This window comes from Poecilia reticulata, chromosome 14 (genome assembly GCF_904066995.2).
Source record: "Poecilia reticulata chromosome 14, P_reticulata-male-v2, whole genome shotgun sequence".
Taxonomy (NCBI): domain Eukaryota; kingdom Metazoa; phylum Chordata; class Actinopteri; order Cyprinodontiformes; family Poeciliidae; genus Poecilia; species Poecilia reticulata.
The window spans coordinates 29567121-29587498 of NC_088843.1; the positions used below are offsets into that span (position 1 = coordinate 29567121).

General features: G+C 39.2%; 2 protein-coding genes and 2 non-coding genes across 5 annotated transcripts in view; 3 read left to right on the plus strand and 1 right to left on the minus strand.

Moving 5' to 3' along the window:
- The first annotated feature begins 806 nt into the window (after positions 1–806).
- ncf1 (neutrophil cytosolic factor 1) lies at positions 807–13680 on the plus strand. The gene is made up of 12 exons (XM_008428696.3): positions 807–1154; positions 3083–3163; positions 3308–3388; positions 3478–3553; positions 6638–6803; positions 6903–6961; positions 7329–7451; positions 9287–9394; positions 9481–9598; positions 9984–10091; positions 12805–12965; positions 13051–13680. Exons 1-12 carry the CDS (start codon positions 951–953, stop codon positions 13209–13211), a joined length of 1446 nt encoding a protein of 481 aa, XP_008426918.2. The 5' UTR covers positions 807–950; the 3' UTR covers positions 13212–13680.
- A 1012-nt stretch (positions 13681–14692) lies between these two features.
- On the minus strand, positions 14693–14764 carry trnaw-cca (transfer RNA tryptophan (anticodon CCA)). Its single transcript has one exon. It is a non-coding gene; the product is annotated as a tRNA-Trp (tRNA).
- A 435-nt stretch (positions 14765–15199) lies between these two features.
- trnae-cuc (transfer RNA glutamic acid (anticodon CUC)) lies at positions 15200–15271 on the plus strand. Its single transcript has one exon. It is a non-coding gene; the product is annotated as a tRNA-Glu (tRNA).
- A 1117-nt stretch (positions 15272–16388) lies between these two features.
- Positions 16389–20378, plus strand: part of st6gal1 (ST6 beta-galactosamide alpha-2,6-sialyltranferase 1) — a 36352-nt gene continuing 32362 nt past the window's right edge. The window contains exons 1-2 of one of the 2 annotated variants that reach the window (XM_008428697.3): positions 16389–16486; positions 17186–17441. The gene's annotated coding sequence lies outside the window, so the exon portion shown is untranslated. Of the gene's footprint in view, positions 16487–17100; positions 17442–20378 lie in introns of those variants that run through there. The other variant, XM_017308612.2, reaches the window with a different exon arrangement.

A 20378-nucleotide genomic window follows, 5' to 3' on the forward strand; every position in this document is an offset into this window, starting at 1 on the left:
ACGACAGGCAGGACTTTCTTAAAGAAATGTGTGGGTAGGACATCCAGACAGCAGGAACTGGAGCTTAATTGACTTATAATTTCTTCTAGGGTTTTATAATTAAGTAGTTGAAAACTTAGTCAGGGTCATGACAGATGTTATGTTGTGTTTATGACACTGTTATGTCAGTTTTATGCACATCCCATCAAATAAAGTGTTACTAAGAAAGGTTAATAACTTGCATTAGAGTTGTCACCTTTCAGAAATGAAAATAAGGAACGTCCACCTCAACGGTGAGCCACAGAAGTGGTACATTTTATTTAAAAACAAAAAAGTCAACAGTGCAATCGTTCATACACATGGGTGGGTTAGAGGACCCAAAAAATTGTATTCCAGTGTAACGTCAACATGTCAATTAAAAGTAGATTAAGTTTATTTTTAATGTCGTGATCAACAGTGTCGATCACGACATTAAATTAAGTGCAATGTTTTCTTACACTTAATTTAGTAAGTGTAAGAAGTATTTGTTAAAAAGTCTACTTAAGTACTGAGTAGCTTATCATAACACATGATTTAATATTTTAAATGTATGTCATCAGACAGCCAAAAGTAAGTTCTGTAAAAATCGTGGGTATTTTTTTAAAGATTAATACCATAGTACTTATACACATAATAGTTTCAGAGGCTGGTTCTAGACCAAATTTACCATGGGGGGCCTGAAGTGTTGTTGGGATCTGGGGTTGTCAGTTTTATCCACCAGAGGGCGCCAGAGGCTGTTTCCCACCTGAGGGCGTGTGTCTGCGGCCCTGCGCACCAGGAAGTCATTCCGTCATCATGTATAACTGGAGGAGGCTGCTGACAGTGTTAGCCAGTTATGGTGTTTTTCCTGTGACGCCCTGGTGAATTCTGATTTTGCCAAAAGTTTGGCTACCTGACCCACTCCTCGAGACGTCGAGGGTGTTACCCATCTGATGCCCGAGTTACCCTACCTCATCTGTTGCAAGACCCTCCTGGACCTTCTAGTTGGCAGCTCACCTTCAAGTAAGAACAACTCAAGCGCCCAGACCTACCTGTCCGCCCTCCAACACCGCCGCAGCCCTCAGTCCACATCTCCACTGACAAACCCCGGATCCCGCAAGATTTCCCCCCCCAGTCCAGTTCCTTCCCAACCGGAGGTAAGCTCACCTCCATCTCAAATTCCAAAACTCCCAACGACCCTGAACTCACCGTCTCTGTCTTCCATAGCTGACCTGAGTTCCAGCCAGACGCACCCAGACCGTTATTATGCATATTCTGTGTTTGTTGTAAATAAACCTCTTAAATCATTTCCTGTCTCTGGAGTTGTTCTGCATGCAGGTTAGAAAGTTAGACACCAACATGACAAATGCAGTCAGTATTTTTTTCATGGGGGTAACTTAAAAAAGGATGAAACAAAAACAGGGCAATATTTCATCATTTACTCTGTAAGTGAGCCAAAGAGACATTTCTGTCAGCTCCTGTCTAGAACCACCCATGGACTGCAGGTCAGTGTCAGGTGCTTAATCTACATATTTTTTAAAGACCAATGTTTTCCAATGTGTAAGGGAAAATACTAATGACACAATGTCATGGTCTCATGACTGTCACAGTTACGACTAACAACAAATTAACCATAGGGTAATGTAATAAAACACAAAGATTCATAACTAACTTTGTTAATTAATGCTTGTAATAACCTATTTGATGATTATTAACTTTTTTTACTTGTGAAGTTGTTGAACATTTGACCTCTCAGTTGAGAAGTAAGAAATGTTAGTCAGAATAGAGTAACAAAAATACCCAAAACTCTATTTCTAGCATTGTGAAAGAAAGAGTTTGTTTCTAAAGGTTGTCAGCTGACCATTTCCCCAAAACTGGAGTTTGCAGCATTGTAGTACTAATATTTGTGTTGTGTGAAAGAGACAATTAAACATGGACATAAAACACATTAATTTGAACTAGAGTTTAAGAAAAAAACTAATAAGGCCAAAATAACTTCACACAAATGATTCATGTTTCCCCATTTTCAGTCAGTCTTTGATCAGATCATCCATGTTTGGCTTTTCTGATATCTTGAGTCATATTTCTACTGTTTACCGTCAGATATTTTTCCTGATGGTTTTTTCACAAACCTTGAAAGAAAACTGCAAAGGAAACTCAACTGCAAGTGAAACCGTCTATTTTTGATCTAGTGACGCCACTTAATTTTACAGTACAGGGGCTTTTTCACATCCAGCTATCTAGAGTACAATTCAGGGTGTAGCAGCATCTATTTTCTTTGAGGTCTTGATCTCTATTGATATATATATATGTGTGTGTGTGTGTGTGTGTGTGTGTGTGTGTGTGTGTGTGTGTGTGTGTGTGTGTGTGTGTGTGTGTGTGTGTGTGTGTGTGTGTGTGTATTATGTATAATCTTACATGTGTATTATGGTGCAGAAAAACAAGATTGAACATGTGGGTTTGTTTTTGTTTTTGCAATGTTTTGTTCCTCTTTCTGTTGCAGAAATTGTGGAAAACACAAGTTTAGTTTAGAGCCCACACAAGTGGCACCGACAACCAGAGGATGCTGTGAAAGAAATGTGTTAAAGGGTTCATGACAAATGACAACTTTTATTGTAAAATGCCCCACTTGCAGCATTCTTTGCATTATTGCTTAAAAAAAAGGTTCAGGTCAAGTCATCATAACACTAGCATTTTTATCAGCTTTTTTTTTTTTTACTTGGAAAAAGCAAAATGAACTTGGTTACATTGTTGCCTTACAGGAAGGTCCTACATTTAAATCCCAGCCTGGAGTCTTTCTATTGGGTTTGGATATGAACAGATTGTTTTCTTTTTTTTTGTACATTCTCTGGCTGCCTTTTATAATCCAAAACGACTATTAAATTGAGTTTAATTTCTCCTAGGAATGAGTGTGTGCATGCCTGGGCGCTCGCTCTCTAACTAGCCAGTAGTTCGTTTTTTTTCTGAGGAATATTAAGTTATACCACGTCCAAACACAGACAAAGAGGAAATGATATTTTGTGGTGTGACGACACACAGACTATTTAAGCAAAGTTCCTGCAACTCTTTTGACTTCCGTTTTCAGCCCTTCAGCATGGAGGAGATCTACGTCAGGCATGTGGAGCTGCTCGGCTTTGAGAAACGCTTCTTTCCAAGTCAGCACTACGTGAGTCAATCTAAAACACAAAATGTGCCTAAAAAGTCTTTTTTTATATCTTGAAGTCAGGGTTTAAGAAAAAAAATGTTTGTTGATCTTTAACAAACATTCTTCTAAGGCATTCAGTGTCCATGTGTTTAAAATGTCGTGCAGGTTTACAGGCTGATGGTGAAATGGAGCGATGAGTCAGAGAAGCTGATCTACAGGACGTATCCTGAGATCCACACTTTTCATGTTAGTTCCCCTGTAGTTTGTTGCTAAAGTTCTGCCAAATTTAAAACATGCACAGCTTCTCAAATGTTCCCTTTGGTTTTTCCTTGCAGAAATCTCTGAAGGAAATGTTTCCCATTGAAGCTGGACAAATAGACAAGAGGGACAGAATGATCCCATCGCTTCCAGGTAAAAAACAAACAAAACATAGTTTAAGCATTTAAAGTAGTAAATTATAACCTTATTATAAATTATACATCTTCTGGTGTAGCCACTATTAGAGAATATCAAAAAAATTCACTGTATGTAAAACCCCTTCATATTCTGCAATCCTCCTCCAGGAAGCACCTGCGATTAACAAACGTGGCTGAATTCACTTCCCTTTTTCTTTCATGTAAAGCTGAGATGAACCAGATGAGCTGCAACTAATGTTTAAATTCACCCAGAGATGATTCAAAATTATTCAGAATTTAGCTCATGGGAGTTTTAATGTCTACATGAGTTGTTCATGTATAAAGCTGAACTTTTCTGAGGTCAGGGTGTTACAATAAACTGAATACTTCATATATCTTCAATATGTTTCAGTCTTGATTTTGTTTTAGGGGCCAGTAGGTGTGAACTTTTTCTTCTGAAGGAATGTGAGATTCTAGTTTCACCATCTGCAGCGGACTATAACAACATCACCATACAAATAAAAAATAATATTTAGTATCATTTAAAGGGCCCGTTTATCTTAGAAATGAGCAGCAGGTGATTTTTATTTGTTTTATTCAGAGAACTGAAATTTTACTGTTTTCCTTCCCATTTTTTGTTTTTGCAACTGTAACTGTCCTACAGATCAGGCCTTCATGAGTTCCTCTGTCTCTAATCGTTCTGTTTAACATGACTCACAGAGACTCATATAATCTTCTCATAAGGCCATTTGTGTCGACAAATGTCTACTTTGATTAATGACTAATTTAGAATAGAATAGAATAAACCTTTATATCATCTGTGGGAAAATTCTTGCATACCAGCAACAAAGTGACATAACCGAGATGAAGCATGTAAATTTACACAAAACTAACAATATAAAAATCAAAGCAGAACATAATCTATAAAGATGGCAAATGGACAGCATAGGAAAATACTGTTTCGATATTAAAATATATCTGACAATATTGTTCGTTTTGGGTTTTTCAAACATGAATTGGAATTTACCATTGCTAGAAATACGACATTTTTCACAATAATGATACATATTATGATAAATGCCCATCCCTCTGCTTTGCTGCAGTTATCCTCATTAATAATCCTCACCTTTGATGAAAATGCTGAACTAAATGAGTTTCAAATGTGTTGTTCAAAATTTATTCGGCATTAGAACTAAACTAGACCATCACTCAGCAAGTCTTGTGAAACCAGACCTCCTTTTTATGAATTACAAAAAGGATACAAGCTCAATGAACATCTGGGTGTGTTTTTTTAGTAATATTTCCTGTATTTGATTCAGACTAAACATTGATGCCTCTGATGTTTGGTGAATTGATCTATTTCATACTGGAAGCTCTTCATAGCTGCAGGCAACTATAATGGCATAAGCTCAGGACTTCTGCTTTCCATTCGTATCTGAACTGTCCTTAAAAATCATTTGGGACATAGTGAAACCAGATTTATGTCATTATCTACTCAGAAATGCATATCTTTGGCTCCTTTCTTCCTCCATCTTGTGTTACTTTATAAAAAGAGATCAAAGCTGCCAATTTCCTTAAAATATCAAACTTGCTGTTTGTGTATTCCATAATTATCAAGAGCATTGACCATATTTGCAGTTATGTTAAAATGTATAACTGCTGCATCTAATCTTAAACGACAAGAAAAGCAAATAGGTTATTCAGTTATATAAACCATTAAGATTTAGGTCAAAATGTCTCGTCAACATGTTTAAATCCCACTTTTAATGCATTTTACTGAAGCAGTTTAATGTCATTCTGAGTCTATTGCAAAGGCTCAGAACCGGTCAGAATTAGATTGACAATGAATATTAAAGGCAACATTTGTATATATTAGAAAGAAAATTAGAAGTTAAATGTTACATGTACAAAATATATTGCTCTGCTAAAATAGGGTAAAATCAGAGTATAGTGAGTCTTGACAACCATGTGGAGAAAACTGCTCCTGTACTGCTGCTCTCTTTTGAAATCACATTTCTTCTTTTGATACATTTTAATTTAAAGACATGAAAGAAAGGAGAAAGAATTAAATGCAGGGATGATACTAGATTTGATAGGACAGAGATCTCATGCTGTGGAAGTTAAATTGTAATTTTTCCCCATCTGTCTTTTTTACAGCAGACAGAAATGAACTGCTGAGCACTAAGAAAATATGCAGACTGTATTTGAGGGCATTTCCCATGTTTCAGGTGTTGTAGTTTCAGTTTTTGGCCACTTTAGGAACGTGCAGGTTATCACTGTTGTCTTGGTTTTGAGTTCCTGTTTAAACATTCAGCTTTAGTTCTGATTTAAAAAACAGAACTAAAGCTTTACACATTCCCCTTGTGAAATGTTACCAAACTTGTGGTTGCAGAGTGGAAAAGAAGAAGCAGAAAGAAAACTCAGTCCTGGTGCAAACTGCAGCTTGCTGCTAAGTATTCATCACTCAGAGCCTAAAGCAGCTGGAGAGCAATGTTTCAAATGGCTCTTTGTTTCTTTTGTTGCAACAGCCCATTTTTTTAGATTTAAATATGATTTTTTTTTTTGCTAATAGAAAACGCTGCTCAGGCTTTTGCAAGGTTCTGGTCATAAAAAGCATAGTTTTAGGTATTATTTTGTCTCATTTTTCCAGCAAACGTGTGTTCACTTAAAGTAATCTCTAAAGTTTTCTCATTAAAGCAGTCATCACAGAAGTGTAATGGTGCTATGTTACTGAAAAAGCTTCATACCCTCCTATCCCAATCCAAATTGCTTTGGGACTCTTTGCTTCAAATTATTCAAGAAATATCTGCAACATTGATTTGTCTGAACTCATACCAGATTTGAACTGTGTGGCTGTCTAACTCGGATGTCCCTGAGCTTCTTGCAAAGCTTATAATAAGAAGGCAAATATGACAAATCTTAATTTAGGTCTGTCTTATGAAGATAGCTTGCCCAAAATTTCTCAAGATTCCTTGTCTGGCTTAAAGTGCAACTCATTCCAGTATTTTTTTGAGGAATATTGTTAAATATGTTCAATTACAATTGGACAACTCTGATCATCTTTAAACCTCACCAAACAGTGGTCTGTTTGTCTCCTCAGCCCCACGGTGGGTGGAAAGCCAGAAGTCCAGAGAAATCAGGAAGATCACCCTGGCTGAGTATTGTGAGTCTCTCATCAGTTTGCCGGCTCACATCTCCCGCTGCAAACATCTGTCCTCCTTCTTCAAGGTCCGACCTGAGGACGAAAACCCACCTGCACCAAACACGTCAGTATATATCACTCACAGACACACCATAAAATGTTGATTTTTTTGTTGTTTTTTAATTTTGGGAAAAAACATGAAAATGGAGTATTCTTCCTACAGAATGAAAAGAAATGACATGTTTGTGGAGTCCAGGGAACTCGGCAGAGCCACTGCTTCAGGTAGGTTTGGATTCAGCTGATTTAACAGAAAATCTTTATGTTTCTTAACTACAACTTTTATTCACTTTTATTACTGACAAAGGAATCTGTTATTTTTAAAGGGTGAATCTGACCATTTTTGCACGTATGAAGTCAAATCACATGAAAACAAGCTTAACAGTATTTATGACCAATATCTTGATGACAACAGTTTTTTGGTTTAATGATATAGGCTTATCATTAAAGCCTATATCATTTTTATTGTCTTTTAGTTTGAAAGACAATAAAAAAAACACATGGGACTAAATGTTTTTTGGTCTCTCAAGTCAATCAGATTTTGCAAGTGTTAGCTAAGTAATAAGGGGAGCCATATATTTTCACCCTGCAGAAATTTCTGGACCCATCATCCTGGACACCTACAGAGTCATTGCAGACTTTGAAAAGACGTCCAAACATGAGCTCAACCTTTACACCGGAGACTTTGTGGAAATCGTGGAGAAAAATCAGAATGGTGAGAGAAGCATCAAAGTGTTGGAATAGGAATATAGGAATATGCCTAAAAGTCACAGAACATTGGAGGACTGGAGTATGACATTCCTGACATAGAAAATGTGAAAAAAAATAAAAATAAAGAAATATATATATATATATATATATATATATATATATATATATATATATATATATATATATATATATAAAACAGGGAAATGCATTTTAATGCTCAATATTACCCATCAGATTCCGTTGCCCTTGTTTTACAGTGGGGGAACGGAATCTGATGGGCGAAATATGGCCATATATATATATACATTTATAATAATTATAATATATGTGACATATATGTATTTATCATTACTATTATTTTTTTTATTATTATTGTTATTAGTATTATTACTATTGGTTTCCCGCAAAAACGTGAAGAAAGTGACAACTTTGCCGAAACATGTTGTTTGAGCTTTCACGGTGTCCGTAGTTCCCTACGCGCTGCTTTCTCGGTGCTCATCACGAGCACGCGCGTATTTTGCCGCGTGGGCGGAGCGGCTAGAAGAAGACACAAGGGGAACCGTATCTGATGGGGAAACGCGGATTGACGTAACACCGGCAGTAAGTTGGGCTCGTTTCCGGTGAGAGTTGGACTCCGCCAAGGCTGCCCTTTGTCACCGATTCTGTTCATTACTTTTATGGACAGAATTTCTAGGCGCAGCCGAGGTGTTGAGGGGATCCGTTTTGGTGGCCTTAGGATCTCATCTCTGCTTTTTGTGGATGATGTGGTCCTGTTGGCTTCATCGGAACGTGATCTGCAGCTCTCACTGGAGCGGTTCGCAGCCGAGTGTGAAGCGGCCGGGTTGAGGCTCAGTGCCTCCAAATCCGAGGCCATGGTCTTGAGCCGGAAAACGGTAGAGTGCCTTCTCCGGGTCAGGGGGGTCGTCCTGCCTCAAGTGGAGGAGTTTAAGTATCTGGGGATCTTGTTCACGAATGAGGGAAGAAGGGAGCAGGAGATCGACAGGCAGATTGGGGCAGCGTCTGCCGTGAAGCGGGCGCTGTACCGGTCCGTCGTGGTGAAGAGAGAGCTGAGCCAAAAAGCGAAGCTCTCGATTTACCGGTTGATCTACGTTCCCACCCTCATCTATGGTCATGAGCTTTGGGTCATGACCGAAAGAACGAGATCACGGGTACAAGCGGCCGAAATGGGTTTCCTCCGCAGGGTGGCTGGGCTCTCCCTTAGAGATAGGGTGAGAAGCTCGGTCATCCGGGAGGGACTCAGAGTAGAGCCGCTGCTCCTCCACGTCGAGAGGAGCCAGTTGAGGCTCGGGCATCTGGTCAGGATGCCTCCTGGACGCCTCCCTGGTGAGGTGTTCTGATCACGTCCCACCGGGAGGAGGCCTCGGGGAAGACCCAGGACATGCTGGAGGGATTACGTCTCTCGGCTGGCCTGGGAACGCCTTGGGATTCCCCTGGAGGAGCTGGAAGAAGTGGCTGGGGAGAGGGAAGTCTGGGCCTCCCTTCTGAAGCTGCTGCCCTGCGACCCGACCCCGGATAAGAGGAAGAAAATGGATGGATGGATTTTTATGTGATAAACACGTGTATATTTACGAAGCTTTGCCATGACAACCAAGTCAATTTGCTTTTTTCAGCCAAAACAAAAACACCAAGTTATTTTGGTAATGCACGGCCAAAATAACTTACTTAATTTACTCAAATATTAAATTGACATGTTATGTTCTTTTACCACATTTTACAAGTTACAAAGAATATATTTGCAACTTCATTTCAATGAGGTGTTACTTAAGGTAGTTTCAATGTGTTTTTGAGTTGTTATGAAGTTGCTGCTGGTGGTTTCAGGTTGGTGGTTCTGTCAGTGTGAATCCAAACGAGGCTGGGTCCCTGCTTCCTACCTGGAACCCCTCGATGGACCGGAGGAGGCGGAGGAACCTGAACCGGACTACGAAGGTGCAGAGATGTGTTATTTACTGCCACGAATAGCATGGAGGACATTCAGAGTGCCTGTTTGCTGAGAGAGATGTTCGTCTGTACAGGAGAACTGCATGTCGTCATCCAGGCATACCAGGTGGAGCAGGAGGATGAGATTTCTCTGGAGGTGGGAGACACCGTGGAGGTCATTCACAAACTGCTGGATGGGTGGTGGGTCGTCAGGTAAAATCTGAGCAAGCATTTTTTGTAAACTGTTCAAGTTGTCTCGTTTAGTTTTTTCGTTCAGTTTTAGCCCAGACCTCACCATCTTCTCTCTACTGTTGTGCTAAGAAACTTTTTGATATAGTTCTGAAGTTTTCCTTTCAACATTAGGCATGGTTTCTTCAATAAACCAGTCAGGATGTTGCTGATTTGTATATCAAACATCTTTTAGCTTCATGTAATCAGCTGCAGATGCAGAAAAACGTTTTTACAACTGATTGATTAAATACCACTTTTACTCCTTAGGAACAGACAGTTTATGCATTTGAGTGGGCAGAGATTCTTGCATAAAATATTTTGTTTGTTTACCCATTTTAAAATGGTTTGTTTGTTGTTTATTTGCCAGAAAAGGAGAAGAGACTGGTCATTACCCTTCGATGTTCCTGCAGAAGTCTGACAAGAAAAATGAAACAGGCAGGACAAACCTGCGAGGACAGAGACCTCCACCTCGCAGGTATGCAGATGGACATGAGTTTTTAAAATGAACTTTGTGGTGTAAGATTAGAATAATCTCTTAGAAATCCTTTCTGAGAAATAAATGAATCAAGCTGCAACTCATTAAAATAGGAAGTGGAAGGTTTGTTCATAATTCGTCTGTTGTCATTTGTGGCTTTTCTTGTCCACTTCTGAATAAAGGGAGTTGCTTCCCTTTTTCACTTCTCCACACACAACTTTTCATCCATTGATCTTATAAAGACATTAGACTGCAATAAATCTGCCCAAGTTTTATTACTTGTTTGCTAAATGTCTAGGTGCCTGGGTAAATGTTTGCATTAATTAACCTTTACCTGAAATCAAATGATCTAGATCAGGGGTGGTGAACCAGTTCAGCATTAAAAGCTCATCATCAATATAAAGAGTAACACAACAAATTCAAGATTAGCTTTACAGCACGTTTCCAGCTGAAACAGATTTTTTTCTTAGTCCTTAACGCTTTAGTGGGACACCTGACAGGGTTCACTTTTTTACAAGTGTCCTTAGATTTGATTAGTAATCTGTTATAGCTACTCGAAGCAACTCTTTCACATCATCAGTGAAAACAAGACAATGATTAGACTTGTTTAAGTGTAGTAAAAAATAATTCAGACATACAGAAAACTTTAGAACAATTTACTCTCATGGCTCAGATTTGTACCTATTTGAGGGTATTGTGGTGACCTCTCCCATTTGCATATTTTACAGTTTAATCATTATTTTTGGTGTAACAACCCAAGTACATCACTGCCCCCCCCTCCCCCCCCTTTTAGCCCTCTTTAAAAACTTCCTGGATTCATCCCTGCTCAATAGTTTTAAGGGGACATTTAATAAACATTAATATTCAAGCATTAATACAAATTAAGCCTTACTTAAAGGTTAAACACAGCGGGTCTGACGCACCATAATAAATATCGTTATTAATTTAATCTCTCTTAGGAGTCTGTTTCTTTCTGATTTTTATCACTTTTGTTCTGTTTTTTTTCTGCAGTAGAAAAATCACTTAATATCTCGAATCCACAAATGTGCCACTCTGAGCGTCACCGCGATGCACAGCATTGATTGTGTTCATGTGATCAGAATTTGCTTTTGAAAGTGAGGCAACAAAATATAGTTGAGGTGAGTTTATTTGGGTTCTTCAGGTCACCATCACACCGACACGCTTCAGCTGACATTTATACCTGAGGCAAGTTCCACTTACACCAGGTAGAGGGGGGATCAAAAAAGACAAACAAGAAACAAACACTACTTACACAAACCTAACAAACAATAAATGATCCAACCAATATTTACATGCATGGAAATTATTCAAACTAAACTAATCTAAGGTCAGTCAAAAAGTAAATGTAACTAAATATAGATCCTCAGAGAGTCACCCCTCTCAATGGAAGATGGTACGATCCAGGAGCATTTGTCTCCCTCTCTGCTCCATCTGGCTGAGAAACACCCAGAAAGGCAAGAACTCAAACAATTAACTCAAATTGAACCAATCAGAAACAAACTGACATTTTCCCCCACATTCTCTGAACAGGACAGATGACCAGTCTCCCTACCAACAAGAATGTTGACTAAATGTCACAATGTAACTGAAATAAAGAACTGATACAAAACACATTTGAACTGTAAATAAATAACATAATATAAATAATCAATATGGGACGGAACCCCTGGTCTCCATCACAGTGAGCCAAACACATAATCAAAACTAGTATAACATTAATTAGAAAATGTCTTGAACGAATGTGTTTATATTGAACATACTAATTCTACAAGTGATCTAAAGAGGATGCAGAAGTTCTGATCCACTTTGCGTACCAGGCTTCATGTCAATTTAAAATGACTGCACAGATCTGTGTATTTGTAGGAATTAGCTTTTGGTTGAACCCTGGTAAAAAATAGAGGCTTAGTTCCAACAGGAATTAGGAGTAACATCACAATTCAAACTGGCATGAGAAGAGCGTAGCCCTGAAATAAACAAGTCTGAAATAAACAAGTCTGAAATAAACAAGTCTCAGAAAGCAAGAAAATTGCTTCAGAAGTCCTAACTTAGTAATTTGATAGCTGTACAAAGGAAACAACACGCATTAATCGCATAACTGCATAAATTAAAACAAAGAAAACATCCTTTTGAATAAAAGTAAGGACCCCAGAGGAACGAATCAGATTTGCTATTTGCAGCCGCATGGCAATCTCCAAAAAACGCGTTTTTTGCCTTTTTCCCTGTTTTTCTATTTCCTACTTTTCTACTTGTCTCAGGTCAATGAATCTCTGTTTTAGTGTGTTTTAAGTGTCTGTGTTGTCGATGTGACTTTATACTTTTAAATGTTGGAATAAACTCTGAAAATGTATGACGTGGAGCTTTGACTGTCATCTGTGTGGCTTTTGTTACATGGAATCATCGAATCCGGGAGGAAAGTTAATGATTTTATTCTCTTCCAGCTGCTACCATGGAAACAGATTTTATTCCTTAATGATTCAAATCCATCTCACCTAAAGTCTCTCCGCCTCTTGTAGGGTAACGTTACGCTGCTTTTGTCAGCACTCACTCACACTCATTGCTGCCTTCAATGAGTGTGGGAAATTTCGGTATCAAACTGCCTCACATGATCCGTCGAAGAGCTGCTTGCGGCTGGAGAGTCCCAGGTTCACCACCCTGATCTAGACTTACCTTCTATCTTCTGTATCTATCTTAGGTCCACCATCAGAAATGCCAAAAGCATTCACAGCAAATCCCGGCAGAAGCTAAGTCAAGACGCCTATCGCAGAAACAGTCGGCGTTACCTGCAGCAGAAAGGTGCCGCCCCTCCAAAACGGAACTCTGGGAAGGTGCCACTGAAGGAGAGGAAGAATGAGGGTAATACAGCACAAGCTTTGATATTTGAAGCTGGTTCAATCTGAATGGCACCACATAATCTCCGTCTTCTGTATTCATTCAACAGACAACATTCCCGAAGTGTCTGAATCCGGTTCAGAGAGTGAGCTGAAGAAGGAAGCTCCAGTCGTCCCACCGCGGCCCAGTCCGGAGCTCATCCTGGAGCGCTGCACCGACAACACTCGCAAGAAAATGAGCATTAAGTCGCGCTGCGGCTCTAACAGCTAGATGATCAGGGAGGAGACGATGTGGTGATCTGTTTGCTTCTCATCACAGCACTTCTGATGTTTTGGACTTTTCATTTGTAGCTTCTAGCAAACACATTTTTAGAGGCAAACTTTTAGAGAAACTAGAGCTTCGCACTGACTGCTCTGTACTGTTTTAGTTTTTTTCTCACCCAAAACTTGTATATTTAGTTCTGCATCACAGACCTCATTCTAATTTCAAGTGGCCTAAATATATTTTTAGATTGCATGATTTAATTTGACCTGCTCTCATTTTGACACAGAAACGAGCTCAGTTTTTTTTTCAGATATACTTTTAACTCCATTTTTCTTTTATTTGCTTTTATTCAAGGCTAAAATAAAATCCGCTAAGAAAACACGTGGGCCAGTAAATGTTACTTCATCTTGTGTTCTTGTAAGCTCTGCTTTTATTTATTTGCTCAATAAATTTCTGAAACAATGAAACAAATGAACATTTGTAAAGTTGGGGGAAAATATTGTGTTCAGTTCCTTCAGTTTTCTTTTTTTTATTTCAAAAACCAAATGAATGTTGAAATTCATTTGGTCAACATTCATGTTGACCAAATGACCATTCATTTGTTGGTCATTATGTAGTTTCTTTATAGTTTCTGCTATAAAGAAACTATAAAGTTTATAGTAGAAACTTTATAATTAACAGAACAAAGGCATTTGAACTTTTGCTTAAAAACTTAATAGAGCTTGTCGTAATTTTGGTTGTTTATTTTTGTGGTTTATAGCCTAAATTGGCAAAAGGATATGGAAAATCATTCTAGAATTCTAGAATTGCTGCTGCTCAAAAGACACATGTTGGAGTAGCTCTGTTATGTTGGTTCTTATTTTTTCTGTTTCTAGATTTTTGTTAATTTTTCTTTTGTTAATTTTTTGGCCAAGGAATTTCATGCTTGGACCATTATTCCCTCTGCTGGATGCTATCAAGCTGGAAGAATATTTACTCTTACTTTTTTATTTTTGGACAGCTACGATATTTAAACGTGGCCGCAAGTGATTGTTTTTACAACTGGGAGCAGCCGAGTTGCCTTTCAAATTCTCAAATACCTGAACTATGACCATAAATCCCAGATGAAGTGAAAAGAAGTCATCATGGATGTGAGATATCTAAACATACAGCCAGCAAAGATTTAAAGAGGACCAGCAAAAGCAAATGAAGTGGATTGGAAGTGCTTGCCAACAACTTGTGGTGTCAACCAGGACATGTTAATGAGGAATATTGTCTGCAGTTTGAAAAGCGAGTTGTTAGCAAGACTGGAGCCTCTATTAGAGCAGAGACTCAAGATTCATTGCATTTACTGGAGATCCTACCTGCTCAGAACCCTAATCTGTTGTGCTTGGCTTTTCAGCATTTATCATAAAGTATACTAATGTAATATTTATCATTGTATTATACATTTCTTAGTGTTTTTCAAAATATCAAAGGAGAAAAGATCCCGATCACAAGAAAAGCGATGACCCCGACGTGATTTGAACACGCAACCTTCTGATCTGGAGTCAGACGCGCTACCGTTGCGCCACGAGGTCCTGTCCATATATTTGTAATATATCTATAAATGAAGTAAACCAGGTCCTGTGATCTCTATTTGAAACGCTGGAACATAGCATTTGACTTAACCGTGCACTGGTTTAGGCATCTTAAAACTATCATCAGCATTGGCAAGTCAAAGAAACTAGTTATTTTAAGGAAAGCTGAATTCTAACTGTTCGAGTATTATTGAATAAAGGTTTACAGACAAGTGACAACAAATGCCTACTAGTGTTACTTTTTACTTAAACGGAAAAAATACCAGGTACATTTTGTCGTGAATACATGCGCAGCCATGTTACGTGTTAACATTTTAGGACATCCTCAGGTCTAAGGAAAACATCCTTACTCAGTAGAACAGAAAACCCCAGAAATCAGATAAATCGACAGACATCATTCAGATCTATACACCTAAATCAGAAGGCGTCGGAAAGTCCCTGGTGGTCTAGTGGTTAGGATTCGGCGCTCTCACCGCCGCGGCCCGGGTTCGATTCCCGGTCAGGGAACTAATTTTCACAACTCGATTGACCTTGACTAGAATGTAATCTACAAATATAACGTTTCAAACTCTGTATTTGCATAACTACTTTTTGTATAACTGCATTTTATGCTTAATTTCACTGACCGTCAAACAATAGCTATGAAACTGCTGATGAATGGTCCACAGCTACATCAGAATCTGCTATTTAAATCCCAAAATATTAAAAGTTTTGAGGGAATTTATTCAAGCAAAATCATCTGTGCATCGATAACAAACATGCCAAATGTGAGAAGACCGATGTTTCTGCGTGTATCTCCATTCTCATCCCTGTTCTGCAGATTGCTTGTCTTGATTTACAGCATGGAAGACCGACAAGCTGGGAGATTTAGAATGAGCCGGATATAAATTGATTGCTGAATGCCTTCAAAATAAAATTAAATCGGGTGTATTGGTAAAAAATTATTTATGGTATAAATTTGCAAGACTGTCACCTCTAATTTCAGTCCAGTTTTTGCATTCATGTGCAGAAGCATAAATATTTTGTAATTTAATTTTAATTGGCTGAACCTAAGCTAAGCTACAAAAATATAGCAGATACATGACTGGAATGTATCCTTAATTAAATGTATTTCCCCTCACAGTGTTGTGTTCAGAATCAGAATCCTTAGCATTTTTCTTTCAAAGAAAATGTAGACGTGGATAGCGGGAGAGACAAACTTCACAAAGACACCAGTAGATGTTCAAAAGCAGGTGCTTCCTGCTGCAAACTGCAGCACTCCACAGCCAAGGACAAGATTAAGTTAGCTGAGTTTGATTTATAGTTACTGGACTCAATCTTAAAAATCCTTTAATCTGGATGTCACCACTTATTGGAAGTCTTCTGGGGACTTTTGTCATGTTATCATGGATTTTCCTGATCCACATACAGAATCAGTGCAGGACATAAAAGAAAGATTTAAAGGAGCTTATTTACAATAAAATAAGAAAACATGCACAGTGAAGGAAGGCTTCATAGTACATTCACCCATTCATGCAAACATTCACATGCTGATTGCAGCAAGCTCTCCAGTGAGAGCTACTGGTCAGCGAGGCACAGTTGCCTTGCGGTGGTCAGATGGATCAATGCCATGCACCGGCAACACTGGGCCCACTGGCCACCACCAGCAAAGACACAACAATGGAGGCAGATGGAGCAGGCGTCCTGATAGCTGTCCCTGCTGTTACACAGTGATGCTTAATGGTAACTGTTTTTCTGTTCATCCTTAAAATGAATGATATTAATGATTGTTTAGATTTTAATTTTTTTATTAGTAAAAGTTTCGTTTGGAGCTGCTGCTGGAGGGTCACACAGACGAGCTCCAGCTGCTTTTCCCTGTGTGGCTGGCAAACCTCCAGGGGGAGTTTGGTTATTTTTTTGTTTCATTTCTATTTCTTTAGTTTTCTTCTTTTTGGCAATTCGGTTCTAATAGTTTTGTTTAATTTAACAATTACTTAGTTTTGTTTAGACCAATATTTGTTTGCTAATTAGGTTTTTTGTGTTTATTTAATTACCCTTGTGTATCAGCAGTGGTCTGATTTAAGTTCCCCCATGTCTTGTTTGTTAGGTCAGTTTTTGTTTGGGTTGTTTGTGTTACTGTCTGAGTTGCAGCTTCGTTTACGTTTGTCTTTGACGGCCAGCAATGGTTTTTCTGTCACTCTCAAAATCCAATGTTGCATCAAGAGATGATGGATGGATGGATGGATGGATGGATGGATGGATGGATGGATGGATGGATGGATGGATGGATGGAGAACAAATACATTCTATGCCTAAAAACATGGATGAGGAAGAAGAGGGATCGGGGTGCCAACAGAGTAATTGCTCAAAAATAATTTTATTCTGAAAATCCCCTGGAAAACAGATTCACTCCTTGCTCCTGCTTGCCATTCTGTCCTGCAGTAGCTGTAGGCAGTGCGGTAATACAGAAAGCTTGGAGGATAAGGACCCGAAGTTCCCTCGGCCTCGTTCCTCCAAATGCCAACACCGGACACCGAGGGAGAACTCGGATAGGAGGCCCGGACAGCGGGGCGGCAGGTCGGGACACTCAGCGGAAACATGGCGGCGGCGACAACAAGAACAACGACCTGCTCGGTCCCGTGGCGTCAATAAATCAAAGGAACCGCACGACGTGACGGACGAGCATCATTTAGTTCAGGTCAGCGAAAAATAACACAACCTCTAATAGAATGATAGATTTGGTACTCATTATTTGTCTGTCTCCCTGTGCATTAGATTTCATATCTAAAGCTTATTTTACAGCATGTAAAAATTGTCCTAATTATTACCGTATCAGTTACTATATATATTTTTTTTTATGTATTTATTTTTTCTTATCCATCCTACTTCCTCAGTAAATCCTTCATTGTGTCCTCATCTTAACATCTTTGTGGATGAAATTGCCGCAAGAACCTTTAACCTTGAAGTAGATTTTGCATAGAAAAAATTGATGAAAGGAAACAACCTACTCTGAATATATTATTATGAATCCCAATAATAAGATAGTATTTTCCTTTACCTCCAGGTTTGTGAAACATAAACTGAACAGTGGGCAGTTATCTGATTGGCTGGCTTTCCTAATTTAATCTGAACGGTGGTGAACCTTCCTTTTTTTATGCATTAGCTCCATCATTAGTATTGTTGACAACTTATAATTATACATTGATGCCCAGTTTTCACTCTCTGGAGAAAATGGACATTAAAACTTCATATGCATTCTTGTAGATACTTCAGCAATCATATCAAACTGAAATATTTTAGAGGAATCTTTATTGCATCACTGCTTGTCGGGGATTTATGTCTCTACAGTGGTTTGCATAACTAGTTATTATTGTTGTTTTGAACCTTTTCTCCTTTCGTTTTGTTTCAACCACAAACCTGAATATTTTTCTTTTCAGTAAACTGCACACAGTAACTACATGTAATTATGTTTTCGGATTTACTGAAATTTATTGATCTTGTGGAAAAAAAAATAACGGAGAAAACAGTAAAAATAAAATGTATTTAATTTTAATACAGTCAGTTTTATTTTGTATTTAACATCATTAAATATTGTTGTCTCAAAATTCATCTAGACAACAATAAATCAAAATTCTCATCATAGTAAGACATTTTTCACAATAAATCTTGAACCATACAATAAATACTATTGACTATTATCAACTTTCAAGTTTAGCTATAGACTCTCAATTAGACTTCGATTTAAACAAAGTCCTGGACTATTCCAATAAATGAATGGTCTTCCATCTAAATCCTTTCATTGCAGTTCTGGCTGGATGTTTAAAGATAAAGGTAATTGTATTTAGCACATTTTCAGCAACAAGGCAATACAAAATGCTTTACATGAATTAAATTATAGAAAACTAAAAACTAAACTATTTTAAATTCAACTTATTGTGTTATATTTAATATAAACATCCTACAAATGAAATGCCGATTGGACCTTGGAGACAATTTGGAACCAAATTTTCTTATTTTAAAACGCTGTTAATTTTATATAATATTGTACAAGTGGTTAAGTTGTACCACTTGTACAACACTGGAGGGTGTGCACCAATTACAGGGGGGTCACACTCTTAAGCCTCCCTGGTAAGGTCTATTCAGGGGTCCTGGAGAGGAGGGTCCGTCGGATAGTCGAACCTTGGATGCAGGAAGAGCAGTGTGGTTTTTGTCCTGGTCGTGGAACACTGGACCAGCTCTACACCCTCAGCAGGGTCCTGGAGGGTTCTGGGAGTTCACCCAACCAGTTTACATGTGTTTTGTGGTCTTGGAGAAGGCGTTCGACCGTGTCCCTCGGGGGGCCCTGTGGGGGGTACTCCGGGAGTATGGGGTACCGGGCCCTTTGATACGGGCTGTCAGGTCCCTGTATGACCGGTGTCAGAGTCTGGTCCGCATTGCCGGCAGTAAGTCGGACTCGTTTCCAGTGAGAGTTGGACTCCGCCAAGGCTGCCCTTTGTCACCGATTCTGTTCATTACTTTTATGGACAGAATTTCTAGGCGCAGCCGAGGTGTTGAGGGGATCCGTTTTGGTGGCCTTAGGATCACATCTCTGCTTTTTGTGGATGATGTGGTCCTGTTGGCTTCATCGGAACGTGATCTGCAGCTCTCACTGGAGCGGTTCGCGGCCGAGTGTGAAGCGGCCGGGATGAGGCTCAGTGCCTCCAAATCCGAGGCCATGGTCTTGGGGCGGAAAAGGGTAGAGTGCCTTCTCCGGGTCAGGGGGGTCGTCCTGCCTCAAGTGGAGGAGTTTAAGTATCTGGGGATCTTGTTCACACGAATGAGGGAAGAAGGGAGCGGGAGATCGACACCCTATCTCTCCCTTAGAGATAGGGTGAGAAGCTCGGTCATCCGGGAGGGACTCAGAGTAGAGCCACTGCTCCTCAGTTGAGGCTCGGGCATCTGGTCAGGATGCCTCCTGGACGCCTCCCTGGTGAGGTGTTCCAGGCACGTCCCACCGGGAGGAGGCCTCGGGGAAGACCCAGGACACGCTGGAGGGACTTTGTCTCTCGGCTGGCCTGGGAACGCCTTGGGGTTCCCCTGGAGGAGCTGGAAGAAGTGGCTGGGGAGAGGGAAGTCTGGGCCTCCCTTCTGAAGCTGCTGCCCCCGCGACCCGACCCCGGATAAGAGGAAGAAAATGGATGGATGGATGGTTAAGTTTTAAAACTAGCATGTTTAAATGTATTTTCCTAACAACATTCTCTGGACTTCTGAGTTGCTAGATAAGTTTAAGTAAGTATTCTCTGGACTTTCTAAGTATGCTCTTAATTTGCAAAAGTAATGAGTACTCCACAGTTTCTAAATAATAATTAAAAACTAAATGTTTCTGTTCTGGAAAAAAAAAATTTTGGGGGGGGGGTTAAGTTAGTTATTGTTCTGGGTTGCAGTAATAGGAGTCTCTGCATAATAATCTAAAAATTAATCTAAGAAGTATAATATTGGTCTAAATGGTGGGTACGCTACATTTTCTAAAAAAAAAAAACAAGCTAGAGTAACTAATCAAATTCCTTTTCTGGGTTAAAAGTGAGTACCCCACAGATTCCAAATATTTAAAGGGAAATGAAATAAAAATAGGAAAAGACACATTAGGGCATAAAGC

What these genes read in the sequence shown, in the direction of transcription:
- ncf1 (XM_008428696.3), top strand. Translation starts at nt 951, where the DNA reads ATGCCCGAGTTACCCTACCTCATCTGTTGCAAGACCCTCCTGGACCTT. An exon ending in TCTTTCCAAGTCAGCACTAC is followed by an intron (nt 3,164 to 3,307) that starts GTGAGTCAATCT and finishes AATGTCGTGCAG; the next exon opens with GTTTACAGGCTGATGGTGAA. An exon ending in GATGGGTGGTGGGTCGTCAG is followed by an intron (nt 9,599 to 9,983) that starts GTAAAATCTGAG and finishes TTTATTTGCCAG; the next exon opens with AAAAGGAGAAGAGACTGGTC.